The sequence below is a fragment of the Podarcis cretensis genome (assembly GCF_951804945.1).
Source record: "Podarcis cretensis genome assembly, chromosome: 11".
Lineage (NCBI taxonomy): Eukaryota > Metazoa > Chordata > Lepidosauria > Squamata > Lacertidae > Podarcis > Podarcis cretensis.
In genome coordinates, this window is record NC_137180.1 from 55,357,119 (window position 1) to 55,381,529 (window position 24,411).

The 24,411-nt window shown below is 44.3% G+C and overlaps 1 protein-coding gene across 3 annotated transcripts in view; it reads left to right on the forward strand.

The window, feature by feature from the left end:
• Positions 1-24,411, forward strand: part of MYO5B (myosin VB) — a 320,955-nt gene that overhangs the window by 15,400 nt on the left and 281,144 nt on the right. For 2 of the 3 annotated variants that reach the window (XM_079994668.1, XM_079994669.1), the window contains exon 1: positions 14,849-14,924. The exons of the other annotated variant lie outside the window; for it this stretch is intronic. In XM_079994668.1, the coding sequence (XP_079850794.1) occupies positions 14,883-14,924 (42 nt within the window). In that variant the 5' untranslated portion in view covers positions 14,849-14,882. Of the gene's footprint in view, positions 1-14,848; positions 14,925-24,411 lie in introns of those variants that run through there. 3 annotated transcript variants of the gene reach the window in all.

Consider the following 24,411-nt stretch of genomic DNA (forward strand, 5'->3'; position numbering starts at 1 on the left):
TAATGTTTAGGTGGAATCTTCTTTCTTGTAGTTTGGAACCATTGCTCCGTGTCCGCTTCTCTGGAGCAGCAGAAAACAACCTTTCTCCCTCTTCTATGTGACATCCTTTTATATATTTGAACATGGCTATCATATCACCCCTTAACCTCCTCTTCTCCAGGCTAAACATGCCCAGCTCTCTTAGCCGTTCCTCATAAGGCATCGTTTCCAGGCCTTTGACCATTTTGGTTGCCCTCCTCTGGACACGTTCCAGTTTGTCAGTGTCCTTCTTGAACTGTGGTGCCCAGAACTGGACACAGTACTCCAGGTGAGGTCTGACCAGAGCAGAATACAGTGGCACTATTACTTCCCTTGATCTAGATGCTATACTCCTATTGATGCAGCCCAGAATTGCATTGGCTTTTTTAGCTGCCGCATCACACTGTTGGCTCATGTCAAGTTTGTGGTCAACCAAGACGCCTAGATCCCTTTTCACATGTACTGCTCTCAAGCCAGGTGTCACCCATCTTGTATTTGTGCCTCTCATTTTTTGGGCCCAAGTGCAATACTTTACATTTCTCCCTGTTAAAATTCATCTTGTTTGTTTTGGCCCAGTTCTCTAATCTGTCAAGGTCATTTTGAAGTGTGATCCTGTCCTCTGGGGTGTTAGCCACCCCTCCCAGTCTGGTGTCATCTGCAAATTTGATCAGGATGCCCTTGAGTCCATCATCCAAGTCGTTGATAAAGATGTTGAATAAGACCGGGCCCAAGACAGAACCCTGTGGCACCCCACTAGTCACTCTTCTCCAGGATGAAGAGGAACCATTGATGAGCACCCTTTGGGTTCGGTCAGTCAGCCAGTTACAAATCCACTGAGTGGTAGCATAGTCAAGTCCGCATTTTACCAGCTTCTTTACAAGAATATAATGGGGCACCTTGTCAAATGCCTTGCTGAAATCAAGGTAGGCTACATCCACTGCGTTCCCTTCATCTACCAGGCTTGTAATTCTGTCAAAAAATGAGATCAGTCGAATGTGTCCTTTTATTTTAAATGCATCTCTGGGTTATTTGTGGGGCCTGCCTGGTGTTTTTACATGAGTAGAATATGTCCTTTTATTTTAAATGCATCTCTGGGTTATTTGTGGGGCATAGGAATTTGTTCTCCCCCCCCCCAAAAAAAAATATAGTCCGGCCCCCCACAAGGTCTGAGGGACAGTGAACTGGCCCCCTGCTGAAAAAGTTAGCTGACCCCTGATGTCAACAGTGTCCTTTGCTTCTCTTTAGCGTGGCTGCATATGAAGTGCCAAAAAGGAACACACAAGAGGATGCTTATTGGTATGAAATTTGCATATGCTAATATATGTGCATAGATGCAAATTTCTGTGTGCTGCATCAGCCTGCTGTCCAGTGCTGTTGATGGACAACTTCAAGACCCCTGCTCTCCTTTTTCCCCCCATGGCCCCTCCTCTTTCTTCTTATGATTTTTTTAAAAAAATCTTTAAAATAGTCTTGGACTGCAGAGCCTTTCAAATAGAGGGCTGCCCCCTACGATGTGGGGCACATGGCTACCCGACTTCTCTTTGTATATCTGCAGGAAAAGCCATACTGCTTGATTTGTTGGTGAAGTGTAACAATGAGGGTTAATGTGTTTTATTTGGTTTCTGCTGCCATGGAATTTATATTATTGAGATTCATATTGTGATCCATGCACTGTGGCTTTAAATGAGATACTGTTTGTATGGGGTGTGTGTGTGTGTGTGTGTGTGTGTACAGTATATACATACATACTTTGGGGTGAAAGGCAGGATATAAGCATCTGTAATAATTAAATAAACTGGACAGTTACTAGTATTTAAGCAGGTTGCTGTTAGAGTGATGTGTATCTACCTGGACTCCTACATCTGGTTTTATGGGGTGGAAACTATTGAAGTTTTTACAGCATAATAAAAGAAACAAACTAATCCACAGGAAATAAAGATAATAGACTACAGAAGGAAGAAACAGAAAAAGAAAGTACAATATCCTCCCCCATCACTCAGGGTGGATTTGATTTAAATTACGATTTAAATCACTTGTCATTAAGACTTGATTTACGGTAAATCTTTTTTTTTTTACAGAAAGACTCATTCTTTCTGGTATCATCTTAATATTTACAACCAGATGAAGGTTTCATTTTTGGAATAACAAATTTTCAGAGTAGTTTTTACAGTTATATCAAAAATTACTATTAGAAATACATAGACCGACAATTATGACATTATTGTGAGGTTTGATAAGTTAACTGTTTATATTTGGACAACTTTTCCGCTGTACTTTATTGGAAGGAGAAAAACACTCATTTCCTTAATAACAATTTAAACAATTTATTTAACTAAAACAATAACATTATAGCATATGTATCCGTGTTTGCTAACTGATGTGGTTAAACAGTTTTTAAAACAAACAAACATAGACTGAGTTTGAGCACACATGAAAAATCCTTATTTTTTGATGAATAGCCTTTGGACTATAATGTAACTCAAATAGAAAACTATCTTTAGAAAGATTTTTCCTCCAAAAGCATTTTGTTTTAAAAATCCAATTAAAATTTTAAAAATCCATTTTAATTTTTTTTAAATCATTGATTTTTATCCACCCAGCTATCTTAATTTTCATCCCCCACAGATGAAAGTGTGCCCCCCCCCAGCTCTCACCTGGGCTCATCTCTCTCTTCTTGCATCCTCTTCCCCTCCGAGATCTCTCCTTACCCGTCTCTCGCATTGAACTCCTGCATCTAAAGGCAGCGATATGCTGTAATAAGCAGGGTTTTCTGCATTTTCAGAACAGTGAGAGAAATTGCTTGTTTGGTCCCTTCCAGTCCTGGCCTTGGTTTTAATGGTGAGCAGCAAGAAGAGACAAGGAAACCCCAATCACTTTTTATCATTGATGGCTTGTTGAAAGGATGACATTTTGACCACTGCAGGCACCAAAAACAATCCAGAACAAGTTCAGACCAGCTTTTGAAAAGTTTGCTTCCAGGGCTGCCCATCCACTTGACAACGAAGACAGACACACACCTTGACACATGTGCTTTTCGTGCCTGTGAGAGGAGTCTTGCTGCAATTCCACCAGTGGTGTAGTGGTTAAGAGCGGTAGACTCGTAATCTGGTGAACTGGATTCGCTTCCCCACTCCTCCATAAGCAGCTGCTGGGTGACCTTGGGCTAGTCACACTTCTCTCAAGTCTCTCAGCCTCACTCACCTCACAGAGTGTTTGTTGTGGGGGAGGAAGGGAAAGGAGAATGTTAGCTGCTTTGAGACTCCTTTGGGTAGTGATAAAGCAGGATATCAAATCCGAACTCCTCCTCCTCCTCCTCCTCCTCTTCTTCTTCTTCTTCGTCTTCGTCTTCTTCTTGATCAGGCACTATGTACAAACAAAAGGTCTGAGTCGGACCATTAATCCATCTAGTCCAGGGTTGTCTCTTCTGACAATGACTCCCCAGAGATCTTAACTTGCCCTGCTTTCTGGGATCCCGTTAGTCCCTGAGATGCCAGCAATTGAACCTGGGCTGTTAAGTTGTGGGTGAACCTATCAGACGACACAGTGATTCTTCAAACAGCTCTTGTTTATTCACAGGCCAGAGCAGAACTGAACTGAAGGGTTCAGCCAGCCTGCTGATATAGAGCTTCAGTACAACGTAACTGTAACAACTTTCTGCAATTATCCAATCAGTGAACGTCACTTTCGATCCCTTATTTGCATATGTGGACTTGAACTATCTACAGTATCCCCCTGCTGGCCCAGGGTGAGAACTTCAGTACATAAAACGGGCCTGCTGTATAAACTTGTCCTATAAAACATGGCATATTGGTTCATCTAGGCCAGTGCTCTTTGTTCCCAACTGGTAAAAGCTCTCAAGGGCGGTGACCGCTGAGCTCATGATCACGCCTTACATCTAGACCATTGGCTCATCTGTCCCATTGTTTGCCCCAAAGGGGAGCAGCTCTCTAAAAAGTTTCAGGAAAGAGTTTTTCCCAGCAGGGCTGCTATGGTCCTCTGGAAATGCTTTGGGTTGAACATGGAACCTTCTCTACGCATGGGATGTGTTTTGCAGCACACTGCAATTCCCCTTTCTTTAAAGAGTTTCTGGCCCTTTCTGCAGATGCAGATGTCCCTAACATGCCTGCAACCCTCTGGAAATAGTAGTTAGGATTAGTGCTATTTTTCTAGAAAAAGAGGTTGCCGGAACTCACCCTAAACACCTCCCTTGTTCTCTAGTAATGGCAATGGTGCCTACCTGAGAGGTGCCAGAACTGAGTTCTGGTTAGTTCTGGCTGAAAAAAAGCCCTGGTTAGGATTAATAATAATAAAGCTAAATGAAAATGTTCAGCTTTAGCTGACTATTAAAGGAGGGAGGGGGAATTCTGCTTTATTTTAGGGGCATTTAGCAACCTTGCTGTTTTCCTTGAACAATCCCTCCCACCATAAATGCAGCCACCACATATATCTAATCCGATCACCGCAATGCTGAATGTTGAGCTGGTAATCGCGAAACGGTTCCTCACTCCTGTTGACTTGGCCTGATTGTTAAGTTGCTGGAAATTGATCCAAGCAGAAGAAGACAAAAGACCGGCTCAACAGGTCATTCTTTGCTGCCTCTGTGCAATGAATCAACAAGAAAATGCTTCACATAACTCACTAAGTTGTTCTGAAAATGCTCTGGGAAATTGGAGAGCCCTTTGCTTAATGACCCACCAAAGATCTTTCAAAATCATAACACAGAGGCGTTACGCTCAGCCGTTCAGCACTTGTCATCTCACAGTGGCTAGTGTTCCTTTGAACACCTGCGCCAGGTGATTGGTACAGTTGATGATTCAGTGGAAAGAGCTGAAGAGTTTACTCAAGGTGAGCTTGGACCACTATAGCTTACTCATGTTCAATGCTTACTCAGTCAGGAAGAAGTATAGGAGACCTGAACTAACATCTAGTTGCTCTAGGACTAGGGAGAAGGTTAATGGGAAACACTTCAGGCCCAGGCTCCAAATGTTTTAAGTTATAGCACGGCAGGAAGAATTGCTTTGCCATTGTAAAAAAAGTGGGACCTTTTATACACTCTCTAGTTTTGGAAATGGCTCTATTCTGCTTCCGGTTAAAATTGCAGAGAATCTGAAGGCTATGAATTGTGATTTAGTGCCAATATCTAGAGTGCTAGACTTTTTTTGGAGGGGAGGGAAAGAGGGGAGTTGGCCATGCTGGCTGAACACAAGTAAAACAAACTGAAAACGTGATTAAAAGAGAAGAAAAAGCAAAAGACAAAACGGAGGCAGCAAAGGCAGTTAACTGGTTATTGCCAAAAGCTTTCTGAGAAACCCAGGCCTTTGTGGCCTGGCACAAAATGTGCAATGATGGATGCAACCAAGGAGGCTCGCGATGACAGGTCTAGTATATAGCCAACATTATACACATCTCTTTGTGCTCCATCTGGGGGGGGGGGATTTGTTGGCCAAAGATGCTATTAAGAACCTTCACTTGGACTTGCTTTTGTCCATCCAGTGAACCTCTTCTTTATGAGTGGGAGGCACTGTGGTCTCAACCACTGAGTCTCTTGGGCTTGCTGATTGTAAGGTTGGCAGTTCGAATCCCTGCAGGTGAGCTCCTGTTGCTCTGTCCCAGCTCCTGCCAACCTAGCAGTTTGAAAGCACACCAGTGCAAGTAGATAAATAGGTACCACTGTGGCGGGAAGGTAAACGGCGTTTCCATGCTCTCTGGTTTCCATCACTGTGTTCCATTGTGCCAGAAGTGGTTTAGTCCTGCTGGCCACATGTCCCGGAAAGCTGTCTGTGGACAAACGCCGGCTCCCTCGGCCTAAAAGCAAGATGAGCACTGGAACCCCATAGTTAGTTGCCTTTGACTGGACTTAACTGTCCAGGGGTCCTTTACCTTTTTTTTTTAACCTTCTCTTTGCAACATTTAAACGGATTGCCCTGCCTTCTTCTGCTGAGCATTGGAGGGTATGATATTAGGAAACAGTCAGTAAAGGTTTTGCCTGCTTGAATCTCTGGTTTGTTTCCATGATCATCAACACTATTTGAAATACTAGCATTGTTAATTGCTTTCTTGTTTAAGCCTCCAGGCAAGGAAGTGTTCACTCTGTGATCGCTTTCAAAAACATCAAAAGGTACCTCTTTCTAAGATAGGCGTATCCCAGGAAAGTGATTTTACTGGGGCGGGGGGGGGGGGGATTGAGTATGTGAGGAATGTAAATACATTAAACTCATGTCTGCTTCTATGTCCAAGGACACACACTGAAGCTGCGAGAGCTTTGCGGCTCACATATTAGGGCCAGTCTCCTTGTTGTACGCGGGTGGCGCTGTGGGTTAAACCACAGAGCCTAGGACTTGCCAATCAGAAGGTCGGTGGTTTGGATTCCCACGACGGGGTGAGCTCCCGTTGCTCGGTCCCTGCTCCTGCCAACCTAGTAGTTTGAAAGCACATCAAAGTGCAAGTAGATAAATAGGTACCACTCCGAAGGGAAGGTAAACGGCGTTTCTGTGCGCTGCTCTGGTTCGCCAGAAGCGGCTTAGTCATGCTGGCCACATGACCCGGAAGCTGTACGCTGGCTCCCTTGGCCAATAAAGCGAGATGAGCGCCGCAACCCCAGAGTCGGCCACGACTGGACCTAATGGTCAGGGGTCCCTTTACCTTTTACCTTGTTGTACAACATGGATATGTGCCCAGAGCAGTAAACTGGGAAGAAATAGTAGGCATGAGGAGAAATTTGGTTCGCATTTTAATTCAAGCCTACCCAAGATGCGCTTCCCAAAACAATATGCAAACTGAAACACAGCGACCTTTCACAATTTGTGCTTCTCTGGATTTTGCTGTGCAGTTCTGCAACCAAAGAATCTGTACAAAAATATGAATTTTGGGGAAAATTGTGTGATGAACCATACTGTTTGGGGCAGCCCAAACCAAGGTTGGTAGATGCGCCTTCTCCAGAATAAATTTGGAGCTGAGATCATCCTCAAAGACTCTTCTCCAGATGTTTCTGCCTGGAAAGGTTAAGAGGATTTCTGTTGAAGAGAGGGCTTGTGACGTTTTCCTGTACCCTTTTTATTGAAGTCTCTCTTCCTGGTGCCTTTCAGGTACCAGTCAAAGGGTTTCCTTAGTGAGTTGGGCTTTTAGTGTATAACATGGTTATACCCGGTTTTTCATCTCTGGTGGAGCCACTGGAAAGAAACAAACTGTATAAAGACCAATGTAATCCCATTAGTAAAACCAGAACCAAAAATAACCCAAGACTAAAAGCATTGACATTGTGTCATGCTGCTTCTTATAGAGTCTTTTCAAAAAACTATTATATTTGTACAGTCATACCTCATGTTACGTCCGCTTCATGTTGCGTTCTTTCAGGTTACATCCCGCAGCGACCCGGAAGTATCGGAAAGGGTTACTTCTGGGTTTCGCCGCTCGCACATGCGCAGAAGCGCAAATGACGTCACGCTCATGCGCAGAAGCGGCAAATTGCAACCTGCACGTGCGCAGACACGCCACTGCGAATTGCGCTCTTTTCATGTTGTGAACGGGCCTCCGGAACGGATCCTGTTTGCAACCAGAGGTACCACTGTATATGCCGTGTGACTTTGATTTTTGAGTTGTTTTTTAGGGTGTGTGTGTTATTGGATAAATTGCTGCGGATGTCAACTGCACACTTTTAAAATATCTCTGCGCTTAGTTTCCCAAATGGTGCATGTCGGCAACTTGGTACCAGATATTGCACAAGAAGTTTAAAGTGCCACCTGTTGTATGCCAGTTAGGTTAGGTGTGTGTCTGGGTGGCTTTAGTCCCTATAATAGCAAGAAATTGCCAGAAAGTGAAAAAAGCCAAGTTCGTTCCTTTTTTATTGCAGTGTTTTTATTGTTGGCAAGTCTACGACTTCCTTCCGGGTGGCTTGGTGATTGCCGAGAGATGTTTTCCTTTCCCGAACCTGTGTGACAAGAGAGGGTTGACGTAATGAATACAGCGCCATTTGTTGTTTCTCTGGAACATTGGTTTGCATAGTACAAAACAAATCTTCATTTGAAACGTCAGGGAAATGTCTCCGACGCTGGCAGGGATGGTGCTTCTGAGCTGCTGGAAAGGAGGGCAGAGACCAACGCAAAAGAGTTAGGAACATAGGAAGTTATGCCAGAGGTGCATTTAGTAATGTATCCTCTGCACTGACCAACAGCATCTCTCCAGGATTTCAGACAGGCCTCTTCTCTCTCCCATCCCTGTCTGGAGATCCCTGGAAACTGAGCATGGGACCTTCTGCAGCCACTGAGCTCTACCCAAAATTTCCTGGTGGTGCTGTTTGTAAAGAGGAGACCATTGGCCAGTGAGTGTTAACTGGTGCAAGCTGAACTCTGGAGGGAGCCGCAGAGACAGGATGGTGTTCAGGGATTCCTGGGCAGAATTTTGGCCTGGCGATGCAGCGAAGCCTTGCTGGAAGGACACCAGAGGGCAGACTCACCTTGCCAGTTTCCCCATTCAAGTGATCTGTGGGAGGGCCAAGCAGGTGAGGAATCCCTACCCTCCTGAAGAGGCAGGTGTGAGAAGCATTTATGAAAGGCAGGTTAGCCTAGGCTGCTTGGCACTCATCTTGCCAGGAGGAGAGATTTGGAGGACGGTCTGTGTCGCAGGTGGCGCTGTGGGTTGAAGCCTCAGCGCCTAGGGCTTGCCGATCGAAAGGTCGGCGGTTCGAATCCCTGCGGCGGGGTGCGCTCCCGCTGCTCGGTCCCAGCGCCTGCCAACCTAGCAGTTCGAAAGCACCTCCGGGTGCAAGTAGATAAATAGGGACCGCTTACCAGCGGGAAGGTAAACGGCGTTTCCGTGTGCGGCTCTGGCTCGCCAGAGCAGCGATGTCACGCTAGCCACGTGACCCGGAAGTGTCTCCGGACAGCGCTGGCCCCTGGCCTCTTAAGTGAGATGGGCGCACAACCCCAGAGTCTGTCAAGACTGGCCCGTATGGGCAGGGGTACCTTTACCTTTACTTTTACTGTGTCAAGAGGTTCTTGGGAGGGCTGGCATATGAGTGACCCATGAAAGAAGGCTGAGAGAAGCAAGGTTTTTAAAATATATATATATATATGCCTGTGGCTCTCTCTTCCTCTTCTTCCCCAGTCAAGGAAGAAAAATGTCTGCCATAGGCAGCACTGTGCCTAAAAAGACCCTTGGAAATAGTGTTGGCCTGCCTCCCATAGTTGTGTGCATAGGAAAGCATGTTGCTGTTGGGCTTCACTAGCCTTGGTCAAACTCTTGCCCTCTAGGCATATCTGTCAATTTTTCCCATTTCATGCGAGGAATCCTATTCGGAATAAGGGAATTTCCCTTATAAAAAGGAAAACGTTGACAGCTATGCCAGTGTGGTGTAGTGGTTAAGAGCGGTACAGTGGTACCTTGGGTTACATACGCTTCAGGTTACAGACGTTTCAGGTTACAGACTCTGCTAACCTAGAAATAGTACCTAGGTTAAGAACTTTGCTTCAGGATAAGAACAGAAATCGTGCTCCGGCAGCGTGGTGGCAGCAGGAGGCCCCATTAGCTAAAGTGGTGCTTCAGGTTAAGAACAGTTTCAGGTTAAGAATGGACCTCCTGAACGAGTTAAGTAATTGACCCGAGGTACCATTGTAGTCTCGTAATCTGGTGAACCAGGTTCGCGTCTCCGCTCCTCCACATTCAGCTGCTGGGTGACTTGTGCTAGTCATACTTCTCTGAAGTCTCTCATCCCCACTCACCTCAGAGAGTATTTGTTGTGGGGGAGGAAGGGAAAGGAGAATGTTAGCCCCTTTGAGACTCCTTCAGGTAGTGATAAAGCGGGATATCAAATCCAAACTCCTCCTCCTCCTCCTTCTCCTCCTCCTCCTCCTCCTCTTCTTCCTTTTGGTGTTTTGGACTACAGCTCCCATCAGCCCCAGCTGTAGTCCAGAACACCTGGAGAGCGCCAGGTTTGCCACGGCTGGTGTAGGCCTCACAATAATCTCATAATTATGTGTGTAGAAGAGCATGTTGCTACCAGGGTTACACCAAGGAATACTAAGCCACATGGTTGTTGTTGACTAAATGTGCTTGTTCTACAAGTCTCTCTCTAATCTCCTCTCTGCTCTTGCGGCATCATAACTTGGAATATCTTTTCCGAAGATCTTTTCCGATCACCCATTGCAATTGAACAAATCGCTTAAGTCTTTTAGGCCTGTGCTTTTCCTGCACCCCACTCCCTGGTAAATAGATTCAAGCTTTGAGTCCATTAGACTTGATGCTCTCTTGTTCGCTGATAACATATTCCCTCCCATTTCTCCCTTGGGAAAGGCGTTTATACAGCTATCATAGGATAAGCAAACCTCGGCTATTGATTTTTTGCTTCGGCTCGTGTGTCAAATAAGTGCATCTGAGGTAAGAATTATCCTGCCAGGAGCAGGGACCGACTCAACTCTTCCCCAAGCCACTTGCAATGTTTACAAAAAGCATTAGTGAGGTCATCCCAGATGGATGAAGCTTTCGCTTTCCTAAAAAATGCTTTGGCCTATAAATAGCTCAAGTTCCGGGTCATGTGGCCAGCATGACTAAGCCGCTTCCGGCGAACCAGAGGAGCGCACGGAAACGCCGTTTACCTTCCCGCCGGAGTGGTACCTATTTATCTACTTGCACTTTGATGTGCTTTCGAACTGCTAGGTTGGCAGGAACCGGGACTGAACAACGGGAGCTCACCCTGCCGCAGGGATTCGAACCGCCAACCTTCTGATCAGCAAGTCCAAGCTCAGTGGTTTAACCCACAGCGCCACCCACATCCCTCAAGTCTGCTTAGGTGTGATCAAATACCTTATCTACGTAAACCAGAGTTGGACATAACAAATAAAACATGGTTGGGACGTTCTCTCCTGGGACGTTCTCTCCACTTTTTATATGCATTAAACCACACCTCTACTTTACCTGAACTACTTTAAAGTCCCAAACTTTGGTTTTCTGACTTGACTGCGGAAGTATTCCAACAACTTTCTAATCCCTGTGAGTGATTTGGGCAGGGGGGCTAGCTACTTATTGAGACCGAAGTAAGATGTGCCATTTCAGTTTCAGCATTTCCTATATTTCAGGTCTTATAACACATCCTAGACACCTGCTTGTCTGTGTGAACAGAAGCTTTATTGGGTTAAAACGTTTGTGTTATGTACTAAAGTTCTCACCCTGGTCCAGTAGGGGGATACTGTAGATAGTTATGCAAATGAAGGATCGAAAGTGACGTTCAGTGATTGGATAGTTTGTATGCAAATGAAGGATCGAAAGTAACGTTCAGTGATTGGATAGTTTTAGAAAGTTGCTACAGTTATGTTGTTCTGGAGCTCTATATAAGCAGGCTGACTGAGCTCTTCAGTTCAGTTCTGTTCTGGCCTCTGAATAAACAAGAGCTGTTTGAAGAATTGCTGTGTCGTCTGATATGTTCACCCACAACTTAACAGTTTGCATGGCTGGCTTCTATAAGTGTCCCCAAAAGTTAGTCTGCTGCATTTTGGGGTGCCAGGGTCATAGTGTGGGGCATGCCAGAGGAGCCAGATTTTTGAGGGGACACGAAGCAAGCATGATATTTGAACATTTCCCAACTTAATTTGCATTTTATTAATGGTAAGTGGTCATCCATCTTTGCAAAAATCGTTCAGATAATACAGTTGTTTTCTTTCCCAACTGCTAGTTTTGAAAATCGGGTAGAACTGCAGTGGAATAATGGTCGAGAGGCCTGGGACTAGAACCTTTGCCCATTTGTAAATTGTAATTGTGAACGGATTTGTAAGCCAGTGTAGAGAGTGGAATTTATTTATTTATTTATTTTAATGTTTTAAAATATATTCGTTTTACAGGGACATCTATTTCCAAGATCTCTAATGTACAGTTCTTCCCTGTCCCAAAGCAATGGTTCTCAGCATTCTTTGCAAATGTGGACCACTCAGAAACAGCTGGGGAACCCAACAGGCCACATAATAGATTGATTTTTAAATTCTATGTGTCAAAGCACATAATAAATACCTCACACTTTAACAACTTTTTCCTTCAGGGCTGTCATGAAGTCCAAAAGCAGCGCCATTATCATGAAAGTCACAGGCCCAGGCTTCTGGGCAGAAGCTCTATGGATAAATTTTTAAAGAAAAATTTGCAGACTGCACTAGTGCAATATTATGAAGATTATGGGCCTTGGACCAGAGGCCTGTTAGCCTGTTGGATAATTCCAGCCCTAGTGAAAATAGCCTATATCTCTATAGTTGGGGGGTGGGGTAGGGACTTCAGTCAGATACAGGGCCAATTAAGGATATTTTTGACTGTTTTGCAACCTTTCCACGGACCACCTGAACGTGGAGTTCATACACCGCTGTTTATAAACCACTGATCTCAAGGGATGACAAGGCAAATGGTTCCATAGAATGTGTATAATCACAACCTTTTCAAAACCCATTTGCAGAACTGGAATATAAATATTGAAATACTAAATAAAAACCCCCAGCTACTAACTTAAAAAAAAAACCAACCCAGCGACTTCAGTGCTGCTGTGATGCAGATTCCAGAAACCACTTGTGACAGGAGTTGAAAATAAGATGTAGAGAGTGTTCCCAGTACATGCGTAGAATGCATTACCACCTTGTGTGACATCAATGAAATACGCTGCGACAGAAGTGAGAGGCAGGCATTATGGGACTCCAGGGATTTGCTGCATTGCTTCTGTCTTGAATTACAGCTAAGGATTTCCTCCTGTCAGGAAAGTGACAGCTGTAAATAAATAAATGCTGCCTGTAGCCAGCCTTGTGTACAAGAGAGAGTATAGGGGAGGAAACTCCCCTTGGCTATGCTGGTTCAAATGTTACAGGGATGATTTTTTTTTTTAAAAAAATAATAATCAGATTTTTTTTATTTAAATCCGATTTTTAAAAAAATTAAATCCGATTTTTTAATTTAAATTTAAATCGGATTTTTTGATTTAAATCCGATTTTTAAAATAAAATGCTTTTGGAGGGAAAATGTTTCTAAATATAGTTTCCTATTTAAGTTACATTATAGTTCAAAGGCTACTTATCAGGAAATAAGGATTTTTCATGTGTGCTAAAACTCAGTCTAAGTTTTTTTTTTTTTAAGTTTAATCACATCAGTTAACAAACATGGATACATATGCTATAATGTTATTGCTTTAGTTAAATAAATTGTTTAAATTGTTATTAAGGAAATGATTGATGTTTCTCCTTCCATTAAAATACAGCAGGAAAGTTGTTCAAATATAAAAAGTTAACTTATTAACTCTCACAATAATTTCATAATCATCTGTCTATGTATTTCTAATATTATAACCAAATCCGTAATTTTTGATTAAAAAAAAAAAACTTAGGCTGAATTTTAGCACACATCAAAAACTTAAAACAAATCCTTATTTCTTGATGAATAGGCCTTTGGACAATAATGTAACTTAAATAGAAAACTATCTTTAGAAAGATGTTTTCCTCCAAAAGCATTTTATTTTAAAAATCCAATTTAAATTTAAATATCCGATTTGAATTTTAAAAATCCGATTAAAAATAAATAAATAAAAAATAAAAATAATTGATTTTTATCCACCCTGGCTCAAAGAGGATCTCTTCAGGCTTGGGGGGGGGGTTGCTCAGAAGAGGCAAGGGGAGCCTTCCGAGCCTCAGCTGAGCTACTAAATTAAGCCCCCCCCTTGTGCCTCTGGTTCATGTGAACCGGATCATTGTGGGGGCTTGCTCAGCTGAGTCACGGCTTTCCTGCGCATCAGCTGTTAGCCAGGAGGCTGAAGAGCCTCAGCAAAGCCCTGTCGCACCTCCGGCTCACAAGGAGACCCTCTCTGGACCCTAGTAAAGTCTCCCCTCCCCCCACTTCTGGGTAGAAAAGGCAGTGGCCATAAAAGTGTTGACATGGACTGTCTGGGTATAAATATGAAGAGATAATGGTACAGTGGTACCTCGGGTTAAGAACTTAATTCGTTCCAGAGGTCCATTCTTAACCTGAAACTGTTCTTAACCTGAGGTACCACTTTAGCTAATGGGGCCTCCCGCTGCCGCCACGCGATTTCTGTTCTCCTCCTGAAGCAAAGTTCTTAATCCGTGGTACTATTTCTGGGTTAGCGGAGTCTGTAACCTGAAGCGTCTGTAACCTGAAGCGTATGTAACCCGAGGTACCACTGTACGCTCCAAGTCTCTCTTAAAATGGCAACCAGGTTCCTACGGACTCCTTCGGCTGCAACCCAGCATCCACCACACACAGTCGAGACTTAGGGTTTCTGTTCTCATCCTGAAGCAAAGTTCTTAACCCGAGGTACTATTTCTGGGTTAGTGGAGTCTGTAACCTGAAGCATCTGTAATCTGAGGTGTTGTCGTTTAGTCGTGTCCGACTCTTTGTGATCCCATGGACCAGAGCACGCCAGACCAGAGCACGTAATCTGAGGTACCACTGTACTAATATTGGGAATGGCTGCAGCTTGGAGCGCTCGCTTTGTCAGCAGAAAGTCCTGGGTTCATTTCTGAGCATCTCTAGGTTGGGTCCGGGAGAGAGCCCTGCCTGAAATAATAATAATAATAATAATAAATTTTATTTATATCCCGTCCTCCCCAGCCGAAGCCAGGCTCAGGGCAGCTAACAACACTAAAACAGTACAACATTATAATAGCTGGAGTGTTCCTGCCAGTCAGTGTAGGCATTATGGAGCTGGATGGCCCAAATGGTCTGCCTCAGTAGAAGGCAGCCTCCTGTGCTCCACAGGTAAGCCTATTGGCTGTGTGGATGGGGTGGAGCTCACTCAGCCAAGGGCCACCTCTCTCCAAGGAAGGAGGTGCTGAATATAAATGGCGTGGTCAGTCTGGAAAGATGCATCAGCAGCCCTGACTAAGAGTGCCACCATGCATAAAATCATCAGGCGGCTGCGGAAAGGAGTCAAGAAGGTAGGCAAAGTTCTCATGGAAAATACATTTCCTGTTCTGCTTGGCCTCTTCCTAGGATATGATTATTTCTGAGTAGGCGTTCAGCACTGGCTTCTAATCATGGAAGGAAAATTTCCCAAGGCTGGTGTCAGCTTTTGAAGAGCTGTCCTCAAAAGGCACATTAGCTAAAGCAAGATTGAACTTTAATATTGGGAAATGCAGTGGTCTCTGTGAACCTCTCGCAGTTGTTGTTTTTTGAAGTGGGGTTGTAGAAGTGTAATCTAAGGACTTTTCGCTGGATTCTATTATTTAATGAACTGCTTTCCGTGTGCCTCCCAGCACCATGGGTATACTGGCAACCATCTGTGAGCTGGAAAAAGCAGCTCTAATTTGTCTGTGTTGTGCATCGTTAAAGCAAATTATGTTAACAGAGCTGCTGCCAGGCTGTTGGGAATGGTCACTTCCTGTATCACTGGATAATATTTCCTTCCAAGTAAGAAGGTCAAACCCACAATTCAGCACCTTGAAATCTTGCGTTGGATTTGAATGTGGGGAAAACTTATCCGCTTTGGGATGAAGTTATATTATGAAACTGTAGTCACCTTCAGGATGTCTAAGTGTTGTCGAACATCACGAGGGATAGAAACTTGTGTTCTTTTCTTAGTGAAAGCTGAGAGTCTCAACAGGGTTCGGCACTATATGACTCTGCAACTTGTTTTTATTTCTGTTTTGAGGTGGCCTAGTAAACGGCGTTTCCATGTGCTGCTCTGGGTTCTCCAGAAGCGGTTTAGTCATGTTGGCCACATGACCCGGAAAAACTGTCTGTGGACAAACATCGGCTCCTTCGGCCAGTAAAGCAAGATGAGCACCGCAACCCCAGAGTTGTTCACGACTGGACTTAACTGTCAGGGGTCCTCTACCTTTTTTATTGGCAGCTGCAGGGGCAAAGGAGAAGATGGAGTTGTTTGTGGAAATATAGGGAAGGGCCATAGCTCTTGTCTGAAACCCTGGAGAGCCACTGACAGTCAGAATTGACAGTACTGAGGTAGTTGAGCCAGTGGTCTGACTCGTTATAAGGCAGCTTCCTGTGTTTCTGTGCCTCAGGCCTAGGCAAAGCCAAGATTTGTGCTGTGGCCATTATTTATTTGGGTTTTTGGCCCTTCCTCCTCTCACCAATCCATCTTGAAATGGTAGGGAGCTCTTTGCTCTGTCCTGGAGCTGGAGGACAGAGTTGGTGTCCACTTGTTCCAGCTCCATCTTTTCCCTGGGAGAAGTTGCACCAGAAGTCTTTGGTCTGGGTTCAGCGTTATGTCCAACCCACAAGCAGGATATCAGCGCTCTCTTTCTCCTCATCTCCAACAATGGAGGCAGAACATAGCCATCCAACTTAGTAGCCATGGATGGCCTTATTATCCTCCACAAATTTGTCTAGCTGCTTTTCAAAGCCACCAGAATTGATCCCCTACATTTTGTGGTAGGAAATTCCATAACTTAACTCTGTGTGTGTGAGAGAGGAAATGCTTCCTGTTGCCTCTCTTGAATCGCCCAACGTTTGGTTTCATTCAATGGCCCCTGAGAATGACCAGCTTTCTAGTTATTCTACTGAGGAAATTCTTCTAAGTGGATTACTTAAACTCTCTGCCCAAGCAGTTTTCTCCCTTTTTTTGCCACCTCCATGTTTCTACCTGAAACACTTTCTCCCAAGTTGTCCCCTGCCCCTGGTAAGCTGCCATGGCTTCCCACAAAGAATTGTGGGAACTGTAGTTTGTTAAGGACGAAGAGAGTTATTAGGAACCTCCGCTTCCCCTCACAGAACTACAGTTCTCAGGAGTTCTCCACAAATGGGGATTGATGACAGTGGTGTAGCGTGGGGGGTGCAGGGGGGGCTGGCCGCACCGGGCGCAACATCTGGGGGGGCGCGCTCACACTTGCAGCTCTCTGCCCCTACCTGGCTCACTCACTCTCTCTCACTGCTGTGCTGGCTGTGCGAATCTGATCCGAGCCGCCGGGTCGCCGCCCACTGTGGAGGGGAGGTGCCAGGCGTGCGGGTTAGGGGGCGCAAATTACTTGCCTTGCCCCGGGTGCTGACAACCCACGCTACGCCACTGATTGATGATTAAACCACTCTTCTCTGTGAGGGGGAATAGGGGTCTCGTAACAGGTCTCAGGACCCTTAACAAACGACACCTCCCATTATTCTTTGGGGGAAGCTGTGACTGTTTAAAGTGGCATGATAGTGCTTTAAAAGTATCTTACAGATACAATCGTACCTCATGTTACGTCCACTTCATGTTACGTTCTTTCAGGTTACATCCTGCTGCGACCCGGAAATACCGGAAAGGGTTACTTCCGGGTTTCGGTGCTCGGCATGCGCATAAGCAGCAAATCGCAACCCGCGCATGCGCAAACGTACCGCTGCGGGTTGCATTCTTTTCATGTTGCTAATGGGCCTCCGGAACGGATCCCGTTCGCAACCAGAGGTACCACTGTGGAGCTTGACAGTGAGGGGAAAGCAAGATAAATGTGTGAGGATGCAGTTAAGACTGACTGTGTTTCTCCTTGGCTCAACTAGATGAGGCAAAACATTTCTATTTAGGCAGCTTTTTATGAGAATAGCTCAGTTGGTAAAGTATAAAACTCTTAATCTGAGGGTTGTGGGTTCAAGCCCCAGATTGGACAAAAGATTTCTGCATTGCAGGGGGTTGGTTTCGATGACGCTTGTGGTCCCTTCGAACTCTGCAGTTCTGTGATTCTAAGTATGCTTTGCAGATAGTTCTGTACATGCGATTCTATCATTGGGATTGCGCTGTGCGGTTTTCTAAAAGTGTCTGGGGAGCGGGAAGAGGCAGGCCAGAAAATGCTTTCTGTAAATAGCATGTGAGATTTGCACTGAGGTTCTTCTAAAACCAGTTTTTAATCTGGTGAAAAAGGGATTCATCACTGCACCCCCCCCCCCTTTCTCTTTCTTTCTCTTCAGAGAAATACTGTAGAATCCTTTGCAAAGCAAAAGGTGCATTCATTCCAAACCAAGAAGTTCATGTATAACCAGTCCGGCAGCCTGCTTGTTGCTTCTCTGCTTCTTTGAGTGCCACCCGCCACTTTGCTTAGTCACAGCTTTTGAACAGGCGCAAGTAGGTCAGCTGGAGCTAAGCAGCCTTGTGAAGCATGGATAGTATTTCCAGACCAGTGCTGTGCGGAATCGAAGCACAACACTCCCTCTTTTTACTCTGATTTGGTCTAGAGTGCTTCGGCTTTGACAGTCAGTAGCATGTGGAACTGGCTACCGGACCTTGAACATTTCTTGCCTGAACCTCTTAGAATCATAGAGTTGAAAGGGATGTTGAGGGTCATCTAATCCAATCCCTTGCAATACAGGAATATGCAGCTGTCCCATACAAGGATCGAACCTACAACCTTGGTGTTATCAGCACCATGCTCTAACCCACTGAGCTATCCAGCTTAATTCCCTCTTGCTCAGTGACACAACCATGGAATGCTCTTCAAAGTGAGGCCCACCCATGGCTGACTTCTAACACATTTTCACACCAGGTTAAACCTTCCTCTTTCCCCGGGCAGATGGCTTCACCTTGGCTTGGTCCATATGCTGTTGATGTTTCTACTGTTCTGTTGCTGATGAGATTCTTGAGATGGTTGTTTTGTTAGTGTTTCAGATTTCATAGATTTGTAGAGTTGAAAAAGAAATCTAGTCCAACTCCCTACATTGCAGGTATCTCAACTAGAGCATCCATGACAGATAGCCATCCAACCTCTGCGTAAAAATCTCCAAGGAAAGAGAGTTCATCACCTTCCAAGGTATTGATTGCCATATTTGCAACTCTGTAATTTGATTCGGTTGCCCAGAGACTATTTTTGTCTGGTGGCTAATGAAACAACAACTCGCCCTCAACACTTGAGTATCTCTTGCTTTCTGCACCTGGGCTTCACAGATTCATCTTTAGGAATATAGGAAGCCGCCTTCTATGCAGTAGGATCATTGACCCATCTCACTCTTGTTTCTGACACTGACTGGTGATGACTCTCCAGGTGTTTGACTAAGGACCCTATCACTACCTGGCGATGTCAGTGACTGAACATGGGACCTTTAGACTGATACTAAACTCTGATCTACTGTTCCCCATCTTACCTCTTAAAAAGTTGCTCCAGAAGATTGGGAGATCTTCCAGAATGATGCTCTGTGTCAAAGAGTGAGCAGGCAGTAAATCACACCATTTGAAGTTGGAGTCAATTCTTTATTAGCAAAAACACTGTCTCCACAGACTTGGCTGAGGGTCAGGCCTAATGAGCACAGCAACTCATTCCCAGCTAGCCTTCATGGAATCAGTTGCTGGGATTGAAAGTGCCTGCCTCTCCACAGCCCTCCTCTCCAGGGCTTTCCCCAAGCAATCAGAGACTGTGCCTGCGTGCAGCCTGTCGCTGCTCTGCCCATTTCAGCCCTCTTCTGGTTCTGCTCACTAAGCCCTGTTACCTCTTCAACTTCCTATCCCTCCTCCTCCCAGTTTTCTCCCTCTGACCACCCATCATTGTCCCACCACCACTCACATGGCTCTGAGCCTTCTCTCCTTGGTAGTTCCCCAGTTGCTTCCTCCCACCATCCCTCTGTGTCCAACCAGCTCATGACATCCCAATGCAGTGCAAGGTGCTGTAGATGGAAATAAAAATTGAAAAACTCACATTGAATTTGTAGAAATCAGCCCTTTTCATACTAGCTTGTCTACCGATTTATGGATTTATCACTAGCTTTTTCTAATCAATATTCAAAGCGACTTATGACCAAATAATTTATATTGCCTCCGATTTTATTTTCAACATGAACTTTATTTTCAGAACAAGTTTTGGGAAAGTACTTGGTTGTGGTCTCCAAAATGAGATTTTGATCAGCCTTAAATTATCTTTGGAGCTGAATGGCAGAAGATAGGATTTGTATGTGCTTTCTTAAATACAGGCGGAATCACTGCTATCTCCCTGGAAAGAGTATTGTTTTGTTGATGTAGAAGGTAGAGATTTAAAATGTGCTGCTAGAGTATATTTGAATGAAAATGCTGAAAATCATGTCAGTGGTGAAAATAGAATGTTTTTCAGATCAGGTTGCCTTTTTTTGGGGGGGGTGAATGAAAAAAATAATCAAAAACAAATTGAAGGCTCTGGAGCTGGAAATAAGTGTCTGTATTTATTGTATGAAAAACACCTCTCCAAGATGAGATTTAAAGGGATGCTGCATGCTGGGTTTGCAAAGGGTAGGTGTGGGAAGCAATATTGGCTTATAAAGCTGTGAATTGACCCAGCAGAACCATCTGAATGCTCTCCACTATTCCCTTTCTGCAATAAAAGGATGTCAGGTCAAAAACTGAGAAGGAAATACTTTAAAATGCAGTGCATAACAATAAAACCACAGGAGAATCAAGTTTGCAAAGTACTTAAACGTGATATAATTAAGAGCTTGAAGAAAAGCTAAGGTGCAGTTTTCAAGAGCATGGCAGAGGTGCAAGAGCTCCATTTTTAAAAAAAACCAGGGCTAAGCTCTTAAGTATTTCTGACACCCAGTTCCTAAACCGGCTGGGTGACAACGTAGAGGTTAGGCCCGTTGATCTCAGTGATGTGTATTTTAGATGCTTTCAGTGCTGGCATCGTTCTTTAGCAGTGGGCGGTTGCAGCATTTAGATAGGGTGGTGTCTCAGAAGCTCTTGCGCAAAGTTAAGTGCTTTAATTTTACTATAATGGGTTTGGCATTGAGGCACGAGCCTGCGCTTCTCGGCACACTTTGGAAGGTGCTTGTCAGTGTGTACATAGCTGTGACTTTTTTGTTACCTTGCTTTGTTATCTTGCTTAGCGCAGGTGGGGCTGATGGAAGCTGTTGTCCAAAACACCTTGCGGTGTATCAGGTTTGGGGAGGAGATAGTGTGGCAGATTGGAAGAGCAGCTATAATGTAACTTTTCAGAAACATACCTGTGTGTTAGCTCAGACATTCTTAGGGACCATGTCAGGTAGCATTCATTCTGATAAGATGAGGAGTGTTGGTTAACCTGGCTGAATCCAACTGCTCTTCATGGTACAAATTCTTGTACAGTTTCTCAGCAACTATCTCGCGTGTTAGAAACTGGGATACAAAGCTATTTACCCCATGGCTCCTGGAACCTCGACCGTGGGTGCAAAAACAAAATGTCTGTCATCACATTTTTTAAAATTCAGAAACACTATTTATTTTATTTTATTTTATTATTTTATTTTATTTTATTTTATTTTATTTTATTTTATTTTATTTTATTTTATTTTATTTTAGAAAAGCATGAATTAAATACCTGCCTCTTTTTAAATATATATATATATACATTTCAGCACTTTATTATTTTTTAGATTTGAAGGAAAACGTACAACTTTTGAGATTTACAAACAATCCTATGAAAACATTGCCCAGTAAACAGCTTAACTCTAAAACTTAACATAACTAGACTGGCTAGCCTCTCTAGTAAGTCGGTTGCCAGTCCGTAGCCTTTAAGTACCGTACATAATTTCATCTGGGCTCCATATCTCAGCAGCATGAAGAATGGAAAGATTGTCTCCAGGCAGAGGGCCTTCTTGGTAGTCACTTTCTCCCTTTAGATGTCAGGGAAATAAACAACTACAGTACCTGACTTTTAGAAATCTGAAGGCAGCCCTGTTTAGGGAAGTTTTTAATGTTTGATGTTTTATTGTATTTTTACTATTCTTCTGGGAGCTTTTCAGAGTGGCTGGGGAAATGCAGCCAGGTTAACGACCTGCCTCTTTTGGTGCCATGCGAGCCAGGTGATCCATGAGGCACCAAAGACATGTGTCCTTTGGTGCTGCCCTACCCCACAGATCAGCTGATTTACACATGTATTTTGGTGCCGTGCTGCTGAGTGAATCAACTGATTCACGGGGCAGCGCAGCACCAAAAGAGGCATGTATTTTGGTGCTGACTGGTGCAACATTGCAGCCACGCCAGCAAGGCAGATGCTCTGTCACGGAGCTACTGCAGTCCTTCCCTATTAAGGGAGGGGGATCACTTCAGACACCCACCTGTCAGTTTGGAGCTGGCACTGCTCTGCTTCCCTGGGCTGAAAGCAAGCTGTTGGCTGAGCCCACACAGAGGCTGGATCCAAAATGGAGCTTCGACCTGCCATTCTTAATAGCTGCACCAGTGGAACTTCTGCCTGTCATGCAAATATTAAAGGTGCAGGAGAGCAAAACAATTAAACAAATGAAACCAACCACATGGCATATCTAGTTGCACATTGCATCTGGGTCAGTAGCAACATCACATTGTTGACTTGCATGAGTTTTAACAGGTGTACCTGCCAAAGTTTTCCATGTTCACACACCTCATAAAGGCTTAGGAGTTGCACTAGGGTAAATTGCATGTTGCAGCAGCAGGAAGTGGGGGCTAGAGTTTAATCTTTGTCCTTTTCTACAGGGAAATACAGTATAACTCTGTAGTTGACATTTTTTGTTTTGTTTTGCTGCTATTGCATGTGCATATTTCCTAAAGCAATGTGGCTTATATTCTGCAAGCTGTGTCCTAGGCCTAGAGCCCATAAATTCAGCTTGCAGCTTAATGAATGGGTCCCTTATCAAGTAAATCATGAGTCCTGGGGAATTTATATGTCTGATTGCTTTGCACTTTTCTTTCTGTTTACCTAGCCTTTCGTCTCCATTACTGCGCTAATAACACTTAGATTGAGATTGGATGCACTCATCTAAATGCTGTGGGAGCTGTGGGGGTTGGTTGGTCCCTTTGAGCCTATCATCCCGCTGAACATTGCCTCTCTTTAAATCTTGTGGAAAAGAAAGAGTTGGCATGTAAGACCTTTTTAACAACAATAAACGCCAGGTGCATTCAGAGACATCAGGTCACCACTTACTCGTACTGCTGTATCGGTTTACTTTTCACTCCAGCTATTCCATTAAAATTTGCTAAGATGTAAAGCCCTCAATGAGAGAACACCCCAAAGTCAACAAGAAAATTCTGTGGGTGTCCAGTGTTCTATTACCAAATCCAAAAATGCCAAAAAAAAAATAATTGGGGGGTGTGTGTGTGCTCCCTCAACAGATAAAGCCAGACTGGCTTTATCTGTGGCTATCGCAGAAATAAGACCCCTTTGGGGTGTTCATGCTGTGGGATCTTCCATTTCAGGCTCAGGTTGTATATATGTTTAAAACCTAGACATACCTAGACAGCATCTTAAAAAGCAGAGACATCACCTTGCCAACAAAGATCCGTATAGTTAAAGCTCTGGTTTTCCCAGTAGTGATGTATGGAAGTGAGAGCTGGACTATAAAGAAGGCTGATTGCCGAAGAATTGATGCTTTTGAATTCTGGTGCTGGAGGAGACTCTTGAGAGTCCCATGGACTGCGAGAAGATCAAACCTCTCCATTCTGAAGGAAATCAGCCCTGAGTGCTCACTGGAATGACAGATGCTGAAGCTGAGGCTCCAATTCTTTGGCCACCTCATGAGAAGAGAAGACTCCCTGGAAAAGACCCTGATGTTGGGAAAGATGGAGGGTGCAAGGAGAAGGGGACGACAGAGGACGAGATGGTTGGACAGTGTTCTTGAAGCTACCAGCATGAGTTTGACCAAACTGCGGGAGGCAGTGGAAGACAGGAGTGCCCGGCGTGCTCTGGTCCATGGGGTCACAAAGAGCCAGACACAACTAAACGACTAAACAACAACAACATCATAAAGACATCAGAGTCTCTGCTGTGCCTCATTTCCAAAAGGAAACACGAATCCCTGGGTATCTCACACCACTTGGAGATTGGAGTCGTGTTCCTATCATGCGCGTTTTGAAACCACAGCGTTTTGAAACCTGCAGAAACTTTTCAGAGAACTACAGTTTAAAAAGTGAAAGAATGCCATCGTTATCCCAGTACAGTGGTACCTCGAGTTACAAATGCCTCATGTTACAAACGCTTCAGGTTACAGACTCTGCTAACCTGGAAGAGTTACCTTGAGTTGAGAACTTTGCCCCAGGATGAGAATGGAAATCGTATGCCGGCGGTGCAGCAGCACGCCTCTAGTTAAGAACTGTTTCAGGTTAAGAACAGACCTCCAGAACGAATTAAGTTCGTAACTAGAGGCACCACTGTAATGTGTTCAGGCTAACCAGATCCCTTTGAGAGATGTTCAGACGAAGGCTCTTTTTGATTACAAAATGGCATTTGGGAGCTAAGAGGCTCAAGCAGATTTTCAATCTTTCACTGATTTGCTAAAACAGTCCTCCATGAATAATTTAGTTGTTATATTTCAGCAGTAAGGAGTGTTTAGCTGGTGTGATGTGACCAATAGTATTTTCGCCTGAAGCCTTATGGATTATGTATGGCCCACTTGTGCCTTTTTATCCCAGGGACACAAGGCATTCAAGCAATCTCTTGTAGGCAAGCAGTATTCCCGATTGTGTGTTGTTTGGGGAAGTTTTTCATGTTTGAAGATTTATTCTGTTTAATATTCTGTTGGGAACCACCCAGAGTG